At 49.8% G+C, this 22,048-nt stretch overlaps 1 protein-coding gene across 1 annotated transcript; it reads left to right on the top strand.

The window, feature by feature from the left end:
- The first annotated feature begins 382 nt into the window (after positions 1 to 382).
- btbd9 (BTB (POZ) domain containing 9) lies at positions 383 to 21,561 on the top strand. Its single transcript, XM_072432236.1, has 11 exons — positions 383 to 507; positions 6,319 to 6,522; positions 7,795 to 8,158; positions 8,575 to 8,842; positions 14,611 to 14,830; positions 14,918 to 15,037; positions 15,150 to 15,259; positions 15,318 to 15,507; positions 18,313 to 18,420; positions 18,497 to 18,575; positions 21,167 to 21,561. The coding sequence occupies exons 2-11, from the start codon at positions 6,338 to 6,340 to the stop codon at positions 21,350 to 21,352; spliced, it is 1,830 nt and encodes a 609-aa protein (XP_072288337.1). The 5' UTR covers positions 383 to 507; positions 6,319 to 6,337; the 3' UTR covers positions 21,353 to 21,561.
- The last annotated feature ends 487 nt before the right edge of the window (positions 21,562 to 22,048 follow it).

The raw sequence follows: 22,048 nt of genomic DNA, 5'->3' as shown, positions 1-22,048 counted from the left end.
ACACATTTACGTGACCGGTTTCATCAGATTACGACAATAACATGGTTTTCGGTGCGTGTTTACGACATCTGCTCATCAAATACAGACATGCGTTAATGAGAGGAGGTTTAAATTCTTTCATTTGACGATGAAAGTTCAAATTTTCAGACTTTTGTTCCCTGACAATGGCAACAAAACCTTTTCTGAGTTCTGTTTTAACTCCTTCGGTCTTCTACATTTTTATTTTTTCCCTACGTGTTTTACTCAATTTTCTGTGCCAAAAGGTGTAAACAAACAGGAAGAAATCGGATTTGACGCTGCCTCTCCGGTCCAGCAGGGGGCGACAGAGTTCCCGCGCGTCGCATCTGCCACTGAAAACCCCCCAAAAAAACAAAACAACGAAACGAAACCGGAAGTGATCGTCAGCTGCGTGATGTCGGAAAGCTTCGCGGTTCTGCAGGATTTACACCTCGTACGGAAGAGAAACTAACGGGACCAACGCGCATTTCACGTGAGCGCGAGCCGCCGGTGAGTTTGACCCGGAATCCGCGCGGAAAACACCGGAGTTTGGCTCGTTTCCTCCGGTTCTGGCTCCGCGGGTGTCAAATGTCGGCGAGGCTCGCGTCTGTAAACAAAACCGGGAAAGCGTGAAAAAACTCACCGATCAAACTGTTATTTCTCCCAAAAACCTGACGTGAAACGCGGCAAACGCGCGCGTGACTGCGACGAGACCAAAACGTACAGATAATGCGAATGTATAAGAGGAAAACGACATGTTAGCATGTGGGTTAGCATTTAGCATCAGCCCCAATGTCACATATAACGCCTGGACGTGATTGTGTTTGTGTTTAATCCACGACTTTCGTTCTTTTGGAGCAAAGTTTGAGGCACTATTGTAAATTATTACATCCTAAGTGTGTGATTAGGTCCTAAGTGTGTGTGGACAGGTTTAAGGAGGGCTCTTGCAGGTTTAAGGCGGGCTATTGCAGGTTTAAGGAGGGCTCTTGCAGGTTTAAGGCGGGGTCTTGCAGGTTTAAGGCGGGGTCTTGCAGGTTTAAGGCGGAGTCTTGCAGGTTTAAGGAGGGGTCTTGCAGGTTTAAGGCGGGGTCTTGCAGGTTTAAGGAGGGCTCTTGCAGGTTTAAGGAGGGCTCTTGCAGGTTTAAGGAGGGCTCTTGCAGGTTTAAGGCGGAGTCTTGCAGGTTTAAGGAGGGCTCTTGCAGGTTTAAGGCGGGCTCTTGCAGGTTTAAGGCGGGCTCTTGCAGGTTTAAGGCGGGCTCTTGCAGGTTTAAGGAGGGCTCTTGCAGGTTTAAGGAGGGCTCTTGCAGGTTTAAGGCGGGCTCTTGCAGGTTTAAGGAGGGGTCTTGCAGGTTTAAGGCGGAGTCTTGCAGGTTTAAGGAGGGCTCTTGCAGGTTTAAGGCGGAGTCTTGCAGGTTTAAGGCGGGCTCTTGCAGGTTTAAGGCGGGGTCTTGCAGGTTTAAGGCGGGCTCTTGCAGGTTTAAGGCGGAGTCTTGCAGGTTTAAGGAGGGGTCTTGCAGGTTTAAGGCGGAGTCTTGCAGGTTTAAGGAGGGGTCTTGCAGGTTTAAGGAGGGCTCTTGCAGGTTTAAGGCGGAGTCTTGCAGGTTTAAGGAGGGGTCTTGCAGGTTTAAGGAGGGGTCTTGCAGGTTTAAGGCGGAGTCTTGCAGGTTTAAGGCGGGGTCTTGCAGGTTTAAGGAGGGGTCTTGCAGGTTTAAGGAGGGCTCTTGCAGGTTTAAGGCGGAGTCTTGCAGGTTTAAGGAGGGGTCTTGCAGGTTTAAGGAGGGGTCTTGCAGGTTTAAGGCTGAGTCTTGCAGGTTTAAGGAGGGGTCTTGCAGGTTTAAGGCGGAGTCTTGCAGGTTTAAGGAGGGGTCTTGCAGGTTTAAGGAGGGGTCTTGCAGGTTTAAGGAGGGGTCTTGCAGGTTTAAGGAGGGGTCTTGCAGGTTTAAGGAGGGGTCTTGCAGGTTTAAGGCGGAGTCTTGCAGGTTTAAGGAGGGGTCTTGCAGGTTTAAGGCTGAGTCTTGCAGGTTTAAGGAGGGGTCTTGCAGGTTTAAGGCGGAGTCTTGCAGGTTTAAGGAGGGGTCTTGCAGGTTTAAGGAGGGGTCTTGCAGGTTTATGGAGGGGTCTTGCAGGTTTAAGGCGGGGTCTTGCAGGTTTAAGGCGGAGTCTTGCAGGTTTAAGGAGGGGTCTTGCAGGTTTAAGGCGGGCTCTTGCAGGTTTAAGGCGGGGTCTTGCAGTTTTAAGGCGGAGTCTTGCAGGTTTAAGGCGGAGTCTTGCAGGTTTAAGGAGGGCTCTTGCAGGTTTAAGGCGGGCTCTTGCAGGTTTAAGGAGGGGTCTTGCAGGTTTAAGGCGGAGTCTTGCAGGTTTAAGGAGGGCTCTTGCAGGTTTAAGGCGGAGTCTTGCAGGTTTAAGGCGGGCTCTTGCAGGTTTAAGGCGGGGTCTTGCAGGTTTAAGGCGGGCTCTTGCAGGTTTAAGGCGGAGTCTTGCAGGTTTAAGGAGGGGTCTTGCAGGTTTAAGGCGGAGTCTTGCAGGTTTAAGGAGGGGTCTTGCAGGTTTAAGGAGGGCTCTTGCAGGTTTAAGGCGGAGTCTTGCAGGTTTAAGGAGGGGTCTTGCAGGTTTAAGGCGGAGTCTTGCAGGTTTAAGGCGGGGTCTTGCAGGTTTAAGGAGGGGTCTTGCAGGTTTAAGGAGGGCTCTTGCAGGTTTAAGGCGGAGTCTTGCAGGTTTAAGGAGGGGTCTTGCAGGTTTAAGGCGGAGTCTTGCAGGTTTAAGGAGGGGTCTTGCAGGTTTAAGGAGGGGTCTTGCAGGTTTAAGGAGGGGTCTTGCAGGTTTAAGGAGGGGTCTTGCAGGTTTAAGGAGGGGTCTTGCAGGTTTAAGGCGGAGTCTTGCAGATTTAAGGAGGGGTCTTGCAGGTTTAAGGCTGAGTCTTGCAGGTTTAAGGAGGGGTCTTGCAGGTTTATGGAGGGGTCTTGCAGGTTTAAGGCGGGGTCTTGCAGGTTTAAGGCGGAGTCTTGCAGGTTTAAGGAGGGGTCTTGCAGGTTTAAGGCGGGCTCTTGCAGGTTTAAGGCGGGGTCTTGCAGTTTTAAGGCGGAGTCTTGCAGGTTTAAGGCGGAGTCTTGCAGGTTTAAGGAGGGCTCTTGCAGGTTTAAGGCCGGGTCTTGCAGGTTTAAGGCGGAGTCTTGCAGGTTTAAGGAGGGGTCTTGCAGGTTTAAGGCGGGCTCTTGCAGGTTTAAGGAGGGCTCTTGCAGGTTTAAGGCGGAGTCTTGCAGGTTTAAGGAGGGCTCTTGCAGGTTTAAGGAGGGCTCTTGCAGGTTTAAGGCGGGCTCTTGCAGGTTTAAGGAGGGCTCTTGCAGGTTTAAGGAGGGGTCTTGCAGGTTTAAGGCGAAGTCTTGCAGGTTTAAGGCGGAGTCTTGCAGGTTTAAGGCGGGCTCTTGCAGGTTTAAGGCGGAGTCTTGCAGGTTTAAGGCGGGCTCTTGCAGGTTTAAGGCGGGGTCTTGCAGGTTTAAGGCGGAGTCTTGCAGGTTTAAAGAGGGGTCTTGCAGGTTTAAAGAGGGGTCTTGCAGGTTTAAGGCGGGCTCTTGCAGGTTTAAGGCGGAGTCTTGCAGGTTTAAAGAGGGGTCTTGCAGGTTTAAAGAGGGGTCTTGCAGGTTTAAGGCGGGCTCTTGCAGGTTTAAGGAGGGCTCTTGCAGGTTTAAGGCGGAGTCTTGCAGGTTTAAGGCGGGGTCTTGCAGGTTTAAGGCGGAGTCTTGCAGGTTTAAGGAGGGGTCTTGCAGGTTTAAGGCGGGGTCTTGCAGGTTTAAGGAGGGCTCTTGCAGGTTTAAGGAGGGCTCTTGCAGGTTTAAGGCGGAGTCTTGCAGGTTTAAGGAGGGCTCTTGCAGGTTTAAGGCGGGCTCTTGCAGGTTTAAGGCGGGCTCTTGCAGGTTTAAGGAGGGCTCTTGCAGGTTTAAGGCGGGCTCTTGCAGGTTTAAGGAGGGGTCTTGCAGGTTTAAGGCGGAGTCTTGCAGGTTTAAGGAGGGCTCTTGCAGGTTTAAGGCGGAGTCTTGCAGGTTTAAGGCGGGCTCTTGCAGGTTTAAGGCGGGGTCTTGCAGGTTTAAGGCGGGGTCTTGCAGGTTTAAGGCGGGCTCTTGCAGGTTTAAGGCGGAGTCTTGCAGGTTTAAGGAGGGGTCTTGCAGGTTTAAGGAGGGGTCTTGCAGGTTTAAGGCGGAGTCTTGCAGGTTTAAGGCGGGGTCTTGCAGGTTTAAGGAGGGGTCTTGCAGGTTTAAGGAGGGCTCTTGCAGGTTTAAGGCGGAGTCTTGCAGGTTTATGTCATGGAATTAGACATACACCGATGCTATTCCGTAACACATCGAGAACACAATTCAACCTAGAATATGAAACGACACAGAAACATCAGACATTTGTGTGGCATGCATGGGAGAAAACGCGGGGACTGTGTCAGCCAGGCCGTTGTAAGGAGCCTGGCTGACCCTCCTGCGTCTCACCCCCGCGTCTCACCTCGTTTTTTCCCATGCTGGTTGGTTTTATTAGATATTCTGGAATAGGCGGGTCACATTTCTCATTGGTCAGCCTCACATCAAGGCACTTGGTATTTTTCCGTAGAGATAAAGCCTGCAAGGAGGGGTGCAACTCCCCCCCCTCGGGTAAACATTCTTTGGCCCATCTTTACAACCCCTTCACAAACAAATGCTGTCACACACCCGTTCTTCTCTTAGACTAATGATGCAGATAAAATATCACTATTATGCAGATAAAATACATCACAGAAATATACTCATATATTCACATTTTATCACAGTTTAAGGAGGGGTCTTGCAGGTTTAAGGAGGGGTCTTGCAGGTTTAAGGCTGAGTCTTGCAGGTTTAAGGAGGGGTCTTGCAGGTTTAAGGCGGAGTCTTGCAGGTTTAAGGAGGGGTCTTGCAGGTTTAAGGAGGGGTCTTGCAGGTTTAAGGCAGAGTCTTGCAGGTTTAAGGAGGGGTCTTGCAGGTTTAAGGCTGAGTCTTGCAGGTTTAAGGAGGGGTCTTGCAGGTTTAAGGCGGAGTCTTGCAGGTTTAAGGAGGGGTCTTGCAGGTTTAAGGAGGGGTCTTGCAGGTTTATGGAGGGGTCTTGCAGGTTTAAGGCGGGGTCTTGCAGGTTTAAGGCGGAGTCTTGCAGGTTTAAGGAGGGGTCTTGCAGGTTTAAGGCGGGCTCTTGCAGGTTTAAGGCGGGGTCTTGCAGTTTTAAGGCGGAGTCTTGCAGGTTTAAGGCGGAGTCTTGCAGGTTTAAGGAGGGCTCTTGCAGGTTTAAGGCGGGGTCTTGCAGGTTTAAGGCGGAGTCTTGCAGGTTTAAGGAGGGGTCTTGCAGGTTTAAGGCGGGCTCTTGCAGGTTTAAGGCGGGCTCTTGCAGGTTTAAGGAGGGCTCTTGCAGGTTTAAGGCGGAGTCTTGCAGGTTTAAGGAGGGCTCTTGCAGGTTTAAGGCGGAGTCTTTCAGGTTTGAGGGGTCTTGCAGGTTTAAGGCGGAGTCTTGCAGGTTTAACGAGGGCTCTTGCAGGTTTAAGGAGGGCTCTTGCAGGTTTAAGGCGGAGTCTTGCAGGTTTAAGGAGGGCTCTTGCAGGTTTAAGGCGGAGTCTTTCAGGTTTGAGGGGTCTTGCAGGTTTAAGGCGGAGTCTTGCAGGTTTAAGGCGGAGTCTTGCAGGTTTAAGGCGGAGTCTTGCAGGTTTAAGGCGGAGTCATATCTGACCTTTCATGTGTTTTCACCTGGATCATTTTATACAGTTAAAGCAACAAGTATTTTGACCTGAGGCCGGCGTGGACCTCCCGGAGCCGACGCCTCGACTGGACAAGCAATAAACATACTTCTCCTTCAGTTTCCTTCAGCGATGGAAAAAATGCAACTATGACAAAGAATCCAGAGAAAACTACAAGACTGAGAAATACCAAAAGTAATGGCAGGAATCGCACAATAAATATCTACAAAAAGAATCTTGAATGACGAAATGACAAGAAATGCAACACTTGAAACGGCCCAAAAAACATGTTTCTATAATAGTAATAAATATCTTATAGAAATAATGGTGCGTAATGTAACATATCATGGACAGTTTCATAATTAACTCGAGTTTTATGAGAACGAACCTAAGATCACATGGCCACGAAGAAAAGTGAGAATGTCGTAATATTTTGTGTCGAGAATGAAAGTTTTTCATTGTCATTGGGATATCGAACGTGGAATTGAGTTTTGAGCCTTTTCCCTGGAGTTTAAGATGTGACTTTGTACTTCCTGGTTCTAGTCCGAGAGTAAAGGCTGTCCTTTAGTAGAAGAATAATGACTCTAACCCTGTGCTTGTGTGGTCAGCTGCTCCTGAGGCGTCGTCATGAGCAACAGCCACCCGCTGCGCCCGCTGGCCTCCGTGTCAGAGATCGACCACATCCACCTGCTCTCTGAACAGGTGGGGGCGCTAGCGCTGGGCGAGGACTACAGCGACGTCACCTTCATCGTGGAGGGAAAACGCTTCCCGGCGCACAGGGTCATTCTGGCCGCGCGCTGCCATTACTTCAGGTACGGCGCTGTCCCACAGGTTACCGCGGCAACTGCGGCACAAGAGATCCAGACGCCGTTTCATTTAGTCTTAATGTCACTTTAGCCTCTGCCTCTCCTCATACATAATGTTTAATACTTTGGATCGAGTCACAAGAAGACGTTTAGTACTTGTGCTAGTGTGTGTGAGGGGCGTGGCTAAAGCTAGTGTGTGTGAGGGGCGTGGCTAAAGCTAGTGTGTGTGAGGGGCGTGGCTAAAGCTAGTGTGTGTGAGGGGCGTGGCTAAAGCTAGTGTGTGTGAGGGGCGTGGCTAAAGCTAGTGTGTGTGAGGGGCGTGGCTAAAGCTAGTGTGTGAGGGGCGTGGCTAAAGCTAGTGTGTGTGAGGGGCGTGGCTAAAGCTAGTGTGTGTGAGGGGCGTGGCTAAAGCTAGTGTGTGTGAGGGGCGTGGCTAAAGCTAGTGTGTGGGTGTGAGTGAGGGGCGTGGCTAAAGCTAGTGTGTGTGAGGGGCGTGGCTAAAGCTAGTGTGTGTGAGGGGCGTGGCTAAAGCTAGTGTGTGTGAGGGGCGTGGCTAAAGCTAGTGTGTGTGAGGGGCGTGGCTAAAGCTAGTGTGTGTGAGGGGCGTGGCTAAAGCTAGTGTGTGGGTGTGAGTGAGGGGCGTGGCTAAAGCTAGTGTGTGGGTGTGTGTGAGGGGCGTGGCTAAAGCTAGTGTGTGGGTGTGAGTGAGGGGCGTGGCTAAAGCTAGTGTGTGTGAGGGGCGTGGCTAAAGCTAGTGTGTGGCTGTGTGTGAGGGGCGTGGCTAAAGCTAGTGTGTGTGAGGGGCGTGGCTAAAGCTAGTGTGTGTGAGGGGCGTGGCTAAAGCTAGTGTGTGTGAGGGGCGTGGCTAAAGCTAGTGTGTGTGAGGGGCGTGGCTAAAGCTAGTGTGTGGCTGTGAGTGAGGGGCGTGGCTAAAGCTAGTGTGTGTGAGGGGCGTGGCTAAAGCTAGTGTGTGTGAGGGGCGTGGCTAAAGCTAGTGTGTGGCTGTGTGTGAGGGGCGTGGCTAAAGCTAGTGTGTGTGAGGGGCATGGCTAAAGCTAGTGTGTGTGAGGGGCGTGGCTAAAGCTAGTGTGTGTGAGGGGCATGGCTAAAGCTAGTGTGTGTGAGGGGCGTGGCTAAAGCTAGTGTGTGTGAGGGGCATGGCTAAAGCTAGTGTGAACAGGAAAAGTTTTGCCTGATTTCTTTGAGTTTTTCTGGTTGTGTTGCATTGTGGTTCTGGTTGTGTTGCATTGTGGGTCCTCACCCGTGTCTCTCCCGCAGAGCGCTGCTGTACGGGGGCATGAAGGAGTCTCATCCTCAGGCTGAAGTGTCCTTGGAGGAGACTCGGGCGGAGGCCTTCTCCATGCTGCTGAATTACCTGTACACGGGCCGCGCCTCGCTCAGCGCCGCTCGGGAGGAGGTGCTGCTGGACTTCCTGGGACTGGCCAACAGATACGGCCTCCAGCCACTAGAGGACTCCACCTCTGAGTTCCTGCGCACGGTGCTGCACACTCAGAACGTGTGTCTGGTGTTTGACGTGGCCAGTCTGTACGGTCTGAGCGCGCTCAGTGCGGCCTGCTGCGCCTACATGGACAGACACGCCCCCGACGTGCTCAGCTCGGAAGGCTTCCTCCTGCTCTCTAAGGTACACGTGACCTTTGACCTCATGTGACCTTTGACCTGCTCTCTAAGGTTCACATGACCTTTGACCTCATGTGACCTTTGACCTGCTCTCTAAGGTACACATGACCTTTGACCTCATGTGACCTTTGACCTGCTCTCTAAGGTACACATGACCTTTGACCTCATGTGACCTTTGACCTGCTCTCTAAGGTACACATGTGACCTTTGACCTCATGCTCCCTAAGGTACACGTGACCTTTGACCTGCTGCTCTCTAAGGCGCACGTGACCTTTGACATCCTACTCTGTAAGGTACACATGTGACCTTTGACCTCGTGCTCTCTAAGTTACACGTGACCTTTGACCTGCTGCTCTAAGGTACACGTGTGACCTTTGACCTGCTGCTCTCTGAGGTACACGTGTGACCTCTGACCTGCAGGCGGCGCTGTTGACGGTGGTGACGCGGGACTCGTTCGCCGCCTCAGAGAAGGAGATCTTTCTGGCCCTGAGCCGCTGGAGCCGGCACCGGGGGGAGGGGCCAGAGACACAGGAAGTGATGTCATCGGTGCGACTGCCCCTCATGACGCTCACAGAGATGCTGAACGTGGTCCGGCCCTCGGGCCTCGTGAGCCCGGACGACCTGCTGGACGCCATCAAGACCCGGTCCGAGAGCAGGAACATGGACCTGAACTACAGGGGCATGCTCAGTGAGTAACCCGGACTAAAGAGGGACTAAAGAGGGACTAAAGGGGGACTAAAGGGGGACTAAAGAGGGACTAAAGGGGGACTAAAGGGGGACTAAAGGGGGACTAAAGGGGGACTAAAGAGGGACTAAAGGGGGACTAAAGGGGGACTAAAGAGGGACTAAAGGGGGACTAAAGGGGGACTAAAGGGGGACTAAAGAGGGACTAAAGGGGGACTAAAGAGGGACTAAAGGGGGACTAAAGAGGGACTAAAGGGGGACTAAAGAGGGACTAAAGGGGGACTAAAGAGGGACTAAAGAGGGACTAGAGGGGGACTAAAGAGGCACTAAAGAGGGACTAGAGGGGGACTAAAGAGGCACTAAAGAGGGACTAGAGGGGGACTAAAGAGGCACTAAAGAGGGACTAGAGGGGGACTAAAGAGGCACTAAAGGGGGACTAGAGAGGCACTAAAGAGGGACTAAAGGGGGACTAAAGAGGGACTAAAGGGGGACTAAAGGGGGACTAAAGGGGGACTAAAGAGGGACTAAAGGGGGACTAAAGAGGGACTAAAGGGGGACAAAAGAGGGACTAAAGGGGGACTAAAGGGGGACTAAAGAGGGACTAAAGAGGGACTAAAGAGGGACTAAAGGGGGACTAAAGGGGGACTAAAGAGGGACTAAAGAGGGACTAGAGGGGGACTAGAGGGGGACTAAAGAGGCACTAAAGAGGGACTAGAGGGGGACTAAAGAGGCACTAAAGAGGGACTAGAGGGGGACTAAAGAGGCACTAAAGAGGGACTAAAGAGGGACTAAAGGGGGACTAAAGGGGGACTAAAGAGGGACTAAAGAGGGACTAGAGGGGGACTAGAGGGGGACTAAAGAGGCACTAAAGAGGGACTAGAGGGGGACTAAAGAGGCACTAAAGAGGGACTAGAGGGGGACTAAAGAGGCACTAAAGAGGGACTAGAGGGGGACTAAAGAGGGACTAAAGGGGGACTAGAGAGGCACTAAAGAGGCACTAAAGGGGGACTAAAGGGGGACTAAAGAGGCACTAAAGAGGCACTAAAGAGGGACTAAAGGGGGACTAAAGAGGGGCTAGAGGGGGGCTAGAGGGGGACTAAAGAGGGACTAAAGAGGGACTAAAGGGGGACTAAACCAGGTCTAAAGCAGGTGTAAACCAGGTCTAAAGCAGGACTAAACCAGGTCTAAAGCAGGACTAAAGCAGATCTAAAGCAGGTTTTAGGCCCAAAATTCTTGGAAATATGTCGGTGTAATCCCTCATTCGTCCAGGCGTGTTCCATAGTAGAAAAAGCTTCAGTTGTAGTCATCTGGACTCAGTTTGAAAAAATAGACGTTTCGACTCTCATCCAAGAGTCATTGTCAATAACAGAATTTAGATCGAGAACTCCGATATTAATACTGTTCTGTGGTAAGACCCGCCCATTGGGAGGAGCCTTCCTGAAGTAGAAAGAGTTGTTTGTTTCAACAGAAACTCCCCCTTGTATCTACCGAGCTAGCCTATTCAGAATTTTAATGGGCTATTAGAAACCTCTTTGTCTTTGTGAGACCCTGGCTCAACCACCCTGAGTACCTGATTAACATCTAAATGACCTGGTCCTGGTCCTCTACCTTTCCAGGGGTTCAGTAACCCATTATAAATAACAGGAAGATTAAACCTTAGCCCTCCATTTCTGTTTAAAGAAGGTCTTTCTTTTTTAACAAAAATAGCTTCCTTGACTCCTCTTTCAAACCATCTTTTCTCCTGCTTCAAACCTTCACCTCACCGTCTTCAAACGAGTGATTAGAGGCTTCAAGATGGAGATGCACGGCGCTCTGAGGTCCTGAACTAGTATTTCTTCTGTGCTGATAAAGCCTCTTGTGTAGAGGCTGTTTCGTCTCACCTATGTAACGTTCTTTACAGCTTTCTTCACTGCATTGGATCGAATAAACTACATTGCTCTGTTTTTGAGTCGGCAATTTGTCCTTTGGGTGAACCAGTTTTTGTCTTAAAGTGTTGCCTGGTTTAAAATAAACAGGGACTTCGTGTTGTCTAAAAATTCTCTGCAGTTTTTCCGACAGGCCAGACACATAAGGGATAGAAACACCCTTCCTTCTTTGTTCAGTTTCCCTTTTGTCCTGCTTCTTGGTTCTCTTCACTCTGTTGAGAGCCCAAGCGGGGTAACCACAGGCTGAGAGGGCATTACGGACATGTTTTTCCTCTTTCTTCTTGCCCTCTGAGCTGGTGGGCACACCTTGAGCTCTGTGTTGTAAGGTTCTGATCACACCCAGCTTGTGCTGTAGTGGGTGGTTGGAACCAAAGAGCAGATACTGGTCCGTGTGTGTAGGTTTCCTATATACTTCTATTTGGAGTTTCCCGTCCTCTCCTCTGATCGTGGAACAATCAAGAAAGGCCAAGCGATTCTCCTTAGCGTCTTCTCTTGTAAACCTGATATGTGGGTCCACAGCATTGATGTGATCAGAGAAGGTTTCCAGCTCTTGTTTCTTGATTGTTACAAAAGTATCATCGACATAGCGGAGCCACAGTTTTGGGGCTATGCCTGAGAATGAGGACAGTGCCTTCTTCTCAAAGTGCTCCATGTACAGGTTGGCCACTATGGGAGAGACGGGCGAGCCCATGGCACAGCCATGAATCTGTCTGTAAAGTTGTCCCCGGAATTGAAAGTAAGTGGTGTTCAGACAGATGTCCAACAGTTTACATATGTGTTCAGGTGTCAGTTTGGTCCTTTCCTGTAGGGTGGTGTCTTCCTGCAGTCTGATCCTCACCGCTGCTACTGCATCAGAGGTCGGGATGCAGGTGAACAGGGACACAACATCATATGAAACCATGAGGTCATCTGGGTCCAGTTGGAGATGTTTCACTTTATCCACAAAGTTGTGCGTGTTTTCCACATGATGTACCGAATTCCCCACAAGCGGAGCCAATATAGTTGTTAAATGCTTGGCCACATTGTAGGTGATGGAATCTGTGCTGCACACTATGGGTCTGAGTGGAACCTCCTTTTTGTGTAGCTGGGTGTGATCAGAACCTTACAACACAGAGCTCAAGGTGTGCTCACCAGCTCAGAGGGCAAGAAGAAAGAGGAAGAACATGTCCGTAATGCCCTCTCAGCCTGTGGTTACCCCGCTTGGGCTCTCAACAGAGTGAAGAGAACCAAGAAGCAGGACAAAAGGGAAACTGAACAGAGAAGGAAGGGTGTTTCTATCCCTTATGTGTCTGGCCTGTCGGAAAAACTGCAGAGAATTTTTAGACAACACGAAGTCCCTGTTTATTTTAAACCAGGAAACACTTTAAGACAAAAACTGGTTCACCCAAAGGACAAATTGCCGACTCAAAAACAGAGCAATGTAGTTTATTCGATCCAATGCAGTGAAGAAAGTTGTAAAGAACGTTACATAGGTGAGACGAAACAGCCTCTACACAAGAGGCTTTATCAGCACAGAAGAAATACAAGTTCAGGACCACAGAGTGCCGTGCATCTCCATCTTGAAGCCTCTAATCACTCGTTTGAAGACGGTGAGGTGAAGGTTTTAAGCAGGGAGAAAAGATGGTTTGAAAGAGGAGTCAAGGAAGCTATTTTTGTTAAAAAAGAAAGACCTTCTTTAAACAGAAATGGAGGGCTAAGGTTTAATCTTCCTGTTATTTATAATGGGTTACTGAACCCCTGGAAAGGTAGAGGACCAGGACCAGGTCATTTAGATGTTAATCAGGTCCTCAGGGTGGTTGAGCCAGGGTCTCACTAAGACAAAGAGGTTTTAACAGCCCATTAAGATTCTGAATAGGCTAGCTCGGTAGATACAAGGGGGAGTTTCTGTTGAAACAAACAACTCTTTCTACTTCAGGAAGGCTCCTCCCAATGGGCGGGTCTTACCACAGAACAGTATTAATATCGGAGTTCTCGATCTAAATTCTGTTATTGACAATGACTCTTGGATGAGAGTCGAAACGTCTATTTTTTCAAACTGAGTCCAGATGATACAACTGAAGCTTTTTCTACTATAGATCTAAAGCAGGTCTAAAGCAGGTCTAAAGAAGGTCTAAAACAGGTCTAAAGCAGGTCTAAAGCAGGTCTAAAGAAGGTCTAAAACAGGTCTAAAGCAGGTCTAAAACAGGTCTAAAGCAGGTCTAAAGCAGGACTAAAGCAGGTCTAAAGCAGGTCTAAAGCAGGACTAAAGCAGGTCTAAAACAGGTCTAAAGCAGGTCTAAAGCAGGTCTAAAACAGGTCTAAAGCAGGTCTAAAGCAGGTCTAAAACAGGTCTAAAGCAGGACTAAAGCAGGACTAAAGCAGGACTAAAGCAGGACTAAAGCAGGAATAAAGCAGGTCTAAAACAGGTCTAAAGCAGGTCTAAAGCAGGTCTAAAGAAGGTCTAAAACAGGTCTAAAGCAGGTCTAAAGCAGATCTAAAGCAGATCTAAAACAGGTCTAAAACAGGTCTAAAGCAGATCTAAAGCAGGTCTAAAGCAGATCTAAAGCAGGTCTAAAACAGGTCTAAAGCAGGTCTAAAGCAGGTCTAAAACAGGTCTAAAGCAGGTCTAAAGCAGGTCTAAAGAAGGTCTAAAACAGGTCTAAAGCAGGTCTAAAGCAGATCTAAAGCAGATCTAAAACAGGTCTAAAACAGGTCTAAAGCAGGTCTAAAGCAGGTCTAAAACAGGTCTAAAACAGGTCTAAAGCAGGACTAAAGCAGGTCTAAAACAGGTCTAAAACAGGTCTAAAGCAGGTCTAAAACAGGTCTAAAGCAGGTCTAAAGCAGGTCTAAAGCAGGTCTAAAGAAGGTCTAAAACAGGTCTAAAGCAGATCTAAAGCAGATCTAAAGCAAATCTAAAGCAGGTGTAAACCAGGTCCAAAGCAGGTGTAAACCAGGTCTAAAACAGGTCTAAAGCAGGTCTAAAGCAGGTCTAAAGCAGGTCTAAAGCAGGTCTAAAGCAGGTCTAAAGCAGGTCTAAAGCAGATCTAAAGCAGATCTAAAGCAGATCTAAAGCAAATCTAAAGCAGGTGTAAACCAGGTCCAAAGCAGGTGTAAACCAGGTCTAAAGCAGGTCTAAAGCAGGTCTAAAGCAGGTCTAAAGCAGGTCTAAAGCAGGTCTAAAGCAGGTCTAAAGCAGGACTAAAGCAGGTCTAAAGCAGGTCTAAAACAGGTCTAAAACAGGTCTAAAGCAGATCTAAAGCAGGTCTAAAGCAGATCTAAAGCAGGTCTAAAGCAGGTCTAAAACAGGTCTAAAGCAGGTCTAAAGCAGGTCTAAAACAGGTCTAAAGCAGGTCTAAAGCAGGTCTAAAGAAGGTCTAAAACAGGTCTAAAGCAGGTCTAAAGCAGATCTAAAGCAGATCTAAAACAGGTCTAAAACAGGTCTAAAGCAGATCTAAAGCAGGTCTAAAGCAGGTCTAAAACAGGTCTAAAACAGGTCTAAAGCAGGACTAAAGCAGGTCTAAAACAGGTCTAAAACAGGTCTAAAGCAGGTCTAAAACAGGTCTAAAGCAGGTCTAAAGCAGGTCTAAAGCAGGTCTAAAGAAGGTCTAAAACAGGTCTAAAGCAGATCTAAAGCAGATCTAAAGCAAATCTAAAGCAGGTGTAAACCAGGTCCAAAGCAGGTGTAAACCAGGTCTAAAACAGGTCTAAAGCAGGTCTAAAGCAGGTCTAAAGCAGGTCTAAAGCAGGTCTAAAGCAGGTCTAAAGCAGGTCTAAAGCAGGACTAAAGCAGGTCTAAAGCAGGTCCAAAACAGGTCTAAAGCAGATCTAAAGCAGGTCTAATCCTGACCTTGTGTGTTGGGTGCTTCAGTCCCGGAGGAGAACATTGCCACCATGAAGTTCGGGGCTCAGGTGGTGAAGGGCGAGCTGAAGTCGGCTCTTCTGGACGGAGACACTCAGAACTATGACCTGGACCACGGCTTCAGCCGACACCCCATCGAGGACGACGGGCGCGCGGGCATCCAGGTCAAACTGGGCCAGCCGTCCATCATCAACCATATGAGGCTGCTGCTGTGGGACCGCGACAGCCGGTAAACACGCCAATACATCATACATAACAGACAATAAAACATTTGGTCTGATTGACCTTTTGACCCTTTGACCTCCTCTGTGTGCAGGTCGTACTCGTACTACATCGAGGTCTCCATGGACGAGTTGGACTGGGTCAGAGTCGTCGATCACTCCAAGTTCTTGTGTCGCTCGTGGCAGAACCTCTTTTTCATCCCCAGAGTCTGCAGGTGACCTTTGACCTCTGTGAACCTTTGACCTCTGTGAACCTTTGACCTCTGTGAACCTTTGACCTCTGATCCAACACAAAAACATGCGTATCTTCATATATATTGTCTGCAGATACGTGAGGATTGTGGGAACGTACAACACGGTGAACAAAGTGTTCCACCTGGTGGCCTTCGAGTGCATGTTCACCCACCGCTCGTACACGCTGGACTGCGGCCTTCTGGGTAATGCTCCATGTGCTTATGACAGCGCTGCAGATTATTTAAACTGTACTTTGTTCAGTTCCTGGGGAGAACGTGGCCACGGTGGCGGCCTGTGCCAGCGTGGTGGAGGGAGTGAGCCGCTGCAGAAACGCCTTGCTCAACGGCGACACCAGGAACTACGACTGGGACTCGGGCTACACCTGCCACCAGCTAGGGTCAGGGGCCATCGTCATCCAGCTCGCACAGCCCTTCTGCATCAGCTCCATCAGGTTAGCCCTGGTTTAGTCCTGGTTTAGACCCTGCTTAGACCCTGCTCAGACCCTGTTTAGACCCTGTTTAGACCCTGCTTAGACCCTGCTTAGACCCTGTTTAGACCCTGTTTAGACCCTGTTTAGACCCTGCTTAGACCCTGCTTAGACCCTGTTTAGACCCTGTTTAGACCCTGTTTAGACCCTGCTTAGACCCTGCTTAGACCCTGTTTAGACCCTGTTTAGACCCTGTTTAGACCCTGCTTAGACCCTGCTTAGACCCTGTTTAGACCCTGTTTAGACCCTGTTTAGACCCTGTTCAGACCCTGCTCAGACCCTGCTTAGACCCTGTTTAGACCCTGTTTAGACCCTGTTTAGACCCTGTTTAGACCCTGCTTAGACCCTGTTTAGACCCTGTTTAGACCCTGCTTAGACCCTGCTTAGACCCTGTTTAGACCCTGTTTAGACCCTGTTTAGACCCTGTTCAGACCCTGCTCAGACCCTGTTTAGACCCTGTTTAGACCCTGTTCAGACCCTGCTCAGACCCTGCTTAGACCCTGTTTAGACCCTGTTTAGACCCTGTTCAGACCCTGTTCAGACCCTGCTCAGACCCTGCTTAGACCCTGTTTAGACCCTGTTTAGACCCTGTTCAGACCCTGTTTAGACCCTGTTTAGACCTTGCTCAGACCCTGTTTAGACCCTGTTTAGACCCTGTTTAGACCCTGTTCAGACCCTGTTCAGACTCGGTTTGGACCTGGTTTAGCCCTAGTTTAGACCCTGCTCAGACCCTGTTTAGACCCTGCTCAGACCCTGTTTAGACCCTGTTTAGACCCTGTTTAGACCCTGCTTAGACCCTGCTTAGACCCTGTTTAGACCCTGCTTAGACCCTGCTTAGACCCTGTTTAGACCCTGTTCAGACCCTGCTTAGACCCTGCTCAGACCCTGTTTAGACCCTGTTTAGACCCTGTTTAGACCCTGCTTAGACCCTGTTTAGACCCTGCTTAGACCCTGCTTAGACCCTGTTTAGACCCTGCTTAGACCCTGCTTAGACCCTGTTTAGACCCTGTTCAGACCCTGCTTAGACCCTGCTCAGACCCTGTTTAGACCCTGTTTAGACCCTGCTTAGACCCTGTTTAGACCCTGCTTAGACCCTGCTTAGACCCTGTTTAGACCCTGTTTAGACCCTGCTTAGACCCTGCTTAGACCCTGCTTAGACCCTGTTTAGACCCTGTTTAGACCCTGTTTAGACCCTGCTCAGACCCTGCTTAGACCCTGTTTAGACCCTGTTTAGACCCTGCTTAGACCCTGCTTAGACCCTGCTTAGACCCTGTTTAGACCCTGTTTAGACCCTGTTTAGACCCTGTTTAGACCCTGCTCAGACCCTGCTTAGACCCTGTTTAGACCCTGTTTAGACCCTGTTTAGACCCTGTTCAGACCCTGCTTAGACCCTGTTTAGACCCTGTTTAGACCCTGTTTAGACCCTGTTTAGACCCTGTTCAGACCCTGTTCAGACCCTGCTCAGACCCTGCTTAGACCCTGTTTAGACCCTGTTTAGACCCTGTTTAGACCCTGTTTAGACCCTGTTCAGACCCTGTTTAGACCCTGTTTAGACCCTGCTCAGACCCTGTTTAGACCCTGTTTAGACCCTGTTTAGACCCTGTTCAGACCCTGTTCGGACTCGGTTTGGACCTGGTTTAGCCCTAGTTTAGACCCTGCTCAGACCCTGCTCAGACCCTGCTCAGACCTTGCTCAGACCTTGCTCTGACCCTGTTTAGACCCTGCTCAGACCCTGCTCAGACCCTGTTTAGACCCTGTTTAGACCCTGTTTAGACCCTGCTCAGACCCTGCTCAGACCCTGCTCAGACCCTGCTCAGACCCTGCTCAGACCCTGCTCAGACCCTGTTTAGACCCTGCTTAGACCCTGCTTAGACCCTGTTTAGACCCTGCTTAGACCCTGCTTAGACCCTGTTTAGACCCTGTTTAGACCCTGTTTAGACCCTGCTTAGACCCTGCTTAGACCCTGCTTAGACCCTGTTTAGACCCTGTTTAGACCCTGTTTAGACCCTGCTCAGACCCTGCTTAGACCCTGTTTAGACCCTGTTTAGACCCTGTTTAGACCCTGCTTAGACCCTGCTTAGACCCTGTTTAGACCCTGTTTAGACCCTGTTTAGACCCTGTTTAGACCCTGCTCAGACCCTGCTTAGACCCTGTTTAGACCCTGTTTAGACCCTGTTCAGACCCTGCTCAGACCCTGCTTAGACCCTGTTTAGACCCTGTTTAGACCCTGTTTAGACCCTGTTTAGACCCTGTTCAGACCCTGTTCAGACCCTGCTCAGACCCTGCTTAGACCCTGTTTAGACCCTGTTTAGACCCTGTTTAGACCCTGTTCAGACCCTGTTTAGACCCTGTTTAGACCCTGCTCAGACCCTGTTTAGACCCTGTTTAGACCCTGTTTAGACCCTGTTCAGACCCTGTTCAGACTCGGTTTGGACCTGGTTTAGCCCTAGTTTAGACCCTGCTCAGACCCTGCTCAGACCCTGCTCAGACCTTGCTCAGACCTTGCTCAGACCCTGTTTAGACCCTGCTCAGACCCTGCTCAGACCCTGCTCAGACCTTGCTCAGACCCTGTTTAGACCCTGTTTAGACCCTGTTTAGACCCTGTTCAGACCCTGTTCAGACTCGGTTTGGACCTGGTTTAGCCCTAGTTTAGACCCTGCTCAGACCCTGCTCAGACCCTGTTTAGACCCTGCTCAGACCCTGCTCAGACCCTGCTCAGACCCTGCTCAGACCCTGCTCAGACCCTGCTCAGACCCTGCTCTCTCTCAGGCTGCTGCTGTGGGACTGTGACGAGCGCTCGTACAGTTACTACATTGAGGTTTCCTCTGACCAGCAGCAGTGGACCAGAGTCGTGGACCGGACCAAAGTTTCCTGTCGGTGAGAACGACTTCAGCTTCAGCCACGACGTCGTCTTTAAACGTGAACCTTTCATATTTGTGTGATTCATCTTCAGGTCGTGGCAAATGCTCAAGTTCGACAGACATCCAGCTTCTTTCATCCGCATCGTGGGAACTCACAACACTGCCAACGAGGTGGGTCCAAACCAGGTCCAAACCGGGTCCAAACCAGGTCCAAACCGGGCTTAAACCGGGTCTAAACCGGGTCTAAACCGGGCTTAAACCGGGTCTAAACCAGGTCCAAACCGGGTCTAAACTGGGCTTAAACCGGGTCTAAACCAGGTCTAAACTGGGCTTAAACCGGGTCCAAACCGGGTCTAAACTGGGTTTAAACCGGGTCTAAACCAGGTCTAAACTGGGCTTAACCCGGGTCTAAACCGGGCTTAAACCGGGTCTAAACCGGGCTTAAACCGGGTCTCAATCGGGCTTAAACCGGGCTTAAACCTGGTCTAAACCGGGTCTAAACTGGGCTTAAACCAGGTCTAAACCGGGCTTAAACCGGGTCTAAACCGGGTCTAAACTGGGCTTAAACCGGGTCTAAACCAGGTCCAAACCGGGTCCAAAGTCTAAACCGGGTCTAAACCGGGTCTAAACCAGGTCTAAACCGGGTCTAAACCGGGTCTAAACCGGGTCCAAACCGGGTCTAAACTGGGCTTAAACCAGGTCTAAACCAGGTCTAAACTGGGCTTGAACCGGGTCTAAACCGGGCTTAAACCGGGTCTAAATCGGGCTTAAACCGGGTCTAAACCGGGCTTAAACCTGGTCTAAACCGGGTCTAAACTGGGCTTAAACCGGGTCTAAACCGGGCTTAAACCGGGTCTAAACCGGGCTTAAACCGGGTCTAAACTGGGCTTAAACCGGGTCTAAACCGGGTCTAAACTGGGCTTAAACCAGGTCTAAACTGGGCTTAAACCGGGTCTAAACCGGGTCTAAACCGGGCTTAAACCGGGTCTAAACCGGGTCTAAACTGGGCTTAAACTGGGTCTAAACCGGGCTTAAACCGGGTCTAAACTGGGCTTAAACCGGGTCTAAACCGGGCTTAAACCGGGTCTAAACCGGGTCTAAACCGGGTCTAAACTGGGCTTAAACTGGGTCTAAACCGGGCTTAAACCGGGTCTAAACTGGGCTTAAACCGGGTCTAAACCGGGCTTAAACCGGGTCTAAACTGGGCTTAAACCGGGTCTAAACCGGGTCTAAACTGGGCTTAAACCAGGTCTAAACTGGGCTTAAACCGGGTCTAAACCGGGTCTAAACCGGGCTTAAACCGGGTCTAAACTGGGCTTAAACTGGGTCTAAACCGGGCTTAAACCGGGTCTAAACTGGGCTTAAACCGGGTCTAAACCGGGCTTGAACCGGGTCTAAACCGGGTCTAAACTGGGCTTAAACTGGGTCTAAACCGGGCTTAAACCGGGTCTAAACTGGGCTTAAACCGGGTCTAAACCGGGCTTAAACCGGGTCTAAACTGGGTCTAAACCGGGTCTAAACCGGGTCTAAACTGGGCTTAAACCGGGTCTAAACTGGGCTTAAACCGGGTCTAAACTGGGCTTAAACCGGGTCTAAACCGGGTCTAAACTGGGCTTAAACCAGGTCTAAACTGGGCTTAAACCGGGTCTAAACCGGGTCTAAACCGGGCTTAAACCGGGTCTAAACCGGGTCTAAACTGGGCTTAAACTGGGTCTAAACCGGGCTTAAACCGGGTCTAAACTGGGCTTAAACCGGGCTTAAACCGGGTCTAAACCGGGTCTAAACTGGGCTTAAACTGGGTCTAAACCGGGCTTAAACCGGGTCTAAACTGGGCTTAAACCGGGTCTAAACCGGGCTTAAACCGGGTCTAAACTGGGTCTAAACCGGGTCTAAACCGGGTCTAAACTGGGCTTAAACCGGGTCTAAACTGGGCTTAAACCGGGTCTAAACTGGGCTTAAACCGGGTCTAAACTGGGCTTAAACCGGGTCTAAACTGGGCTTAAACCGGGTCTAAACCGGGTCTAAACTGGGCTTAAACCAGGTCTAAACTGGGCTTAAACCGGGTCTAAACCGGGTCTAAACCGGGCTTAAACCGGGTCTAAACCGGGTCTAAACTGGGCTTAAACTGGGTCTAAACCGGGCTTAAACCGGGTCTAAACTGGGCTTAAACCGGGTCTAAACCGGGCTTAAACCGGGTCTAAACTGGGTCTAAACCGGGTCTAAACCGGGTCTAAACTGGGCTTAAACCGGGTCTAAACTGGGCTTAAACCGGGTCTAAACTGGGCTTAAACCGGGTCTAAACTGGGCTTAAACCGGGTCTAAACTGGGCTTAAACCGGGTCTAAACTGGGCTTAAACCAGGTCTAAACTGGGCTTAAACCGGGTCTAAACCGGGTCTAAACCGGGCTTAAACCGGGTCTAAACCGGGTCTAAACTGGGCTTAAACTGGGTCTAAACCGGGCTTAAACCGGGTCTAAACTGGGCTTAAACCGGGCTTAAACCGGGTCTAAACCGGGTCTAAACTGGGCTTAAACTGGGTCTAAACCGGGCTTAAACCGGGTCTAAACTGGGCTTAAACCGGGTCTAAACCGGGCTTAAACCGGGTCTAAACTGGGTCTAAACCGGGTCTAAACCGGGTCTAAACCGGGTCTAAACTGGGCTTAAACCGGGTCTAAACTGGGCTTAAACCGGGTCTAAACTGGGCTTAAACCGGGTCTAAACTGGGCTTAAACCGGGTCTAAACCGGGTCTCTTTCTCTTGCAGGTTTTCCACTGTGTTCACTTCGAGTGCCCGGCTCAGGTGGACTCGGAGGCGGTCGGGGAAAGTCCTGGTTTGAATCCCGGCTCAAACCCAAGTCCAGAACCTTCTGACCCGGCCTCGCAGTCCAGACCCCAGAGACCCACCAGGTCTCTGAGCCAGATGCCCTCCCTGCCCTCCCCACTGCACTAAGAGACATTCAGGCACTTATGGACCGGCTCCAGAAAACACTGTAGAAATGTATTTTATTATTATTTATTTATTGTGACGATTTGAAGATGTTTTTCTGTCAACGCTTCTCAAACTGAGGTTCAAGGTCTTCATTTCACTGACTCATTAGCATTAGCATTATTAACTATGTGACTAATTAGGATGTGATTAGCTTTTAGCCTCTGTTCAAATCATCTGCTTTTTAAAACTTTAGATTAGTCCTGGTTTAGACCTGGTTTAGTCCTGGTTTAGACCTGGTTTAGTCCTGGTTTAGACCTGGTTTAGTCCTGGTTTAGTCCTGGTTTAGTCCTGGTTTAGAACTGGTTTAGTCCTGGTTTAGAACTGGTTTAGTCCTGGTTTAGACCTGGTTTAGTCCTGGTTTAGTCCTGGTTTAGTCCTGGTTTAGTCCTGGTTTAGTCCTGATTTAGACCTGGTTTAGTCCTGGTTTAGTCCTGGTTTAGTCCTGGTTTAGTCCTGATTTAGTCCTGGTTTAGAACTGGTTTAGTCCTGGTTTAGAACTGGTTTAGTCCTGGTTTAGTCCTGGTTTAGTCCTGGTTTAGTCCTGATTTAGACCTGGTTTAGTCCTGGTTTAGTCCTAGTTTAGTCCTGGTTTAGTCCTGATTTAGACCTGGTTTAGTCCTGGTTTAGACCTGGTTTAGTTCCTCTCCCTCTCTGGAT

This window comes from Eucyclogobius newberryi, unplaced genomic scaffold, assembly GCF_026437365.1.
Source record: "Eucyclogobius newberryi isolate DKJ021-1_F unplaced genomic scaffold, fEucNew1.0.hap1 SCAF_1, whole genome shotgun sequence".
In the NCBI taxonomy this organism is placed as follows: Eukaryota; Metazoa; Chordata; class Actinopteri; order Gobiiformes; family Gobiidae; genus Eucyclogobius; species Eucyclogobius newberryi.
This window is presented reverse-complemented; position numbering and strand designations above follow the sequence as displayed.

Bases quoted from the DNA above. Each gene is read 5' to 3' on its own strand.
- btbd9 (XM_072432236.1), top strand. From the start codon at position 6,338: ATGAGCAACAGCCACCCGCTGCGCCCGCTGGCCTCCGTGTCAGAGATC. The intron at 15,508-18,312 runs GTTAGCCCTGGT...GCTCTCTCTCAG, and splicing joins TTCTGCATCAGCTCCATCAG to GCTGCTGCTGTGGGACTGTG. The intron at 18,421-18,496 runs GTGAGAACGACT...ATTCATCTTCAG, and splicing joins CGGACCAAAGTTTCCTGTCG to GTCGTGGCAAATGCTCAAGT.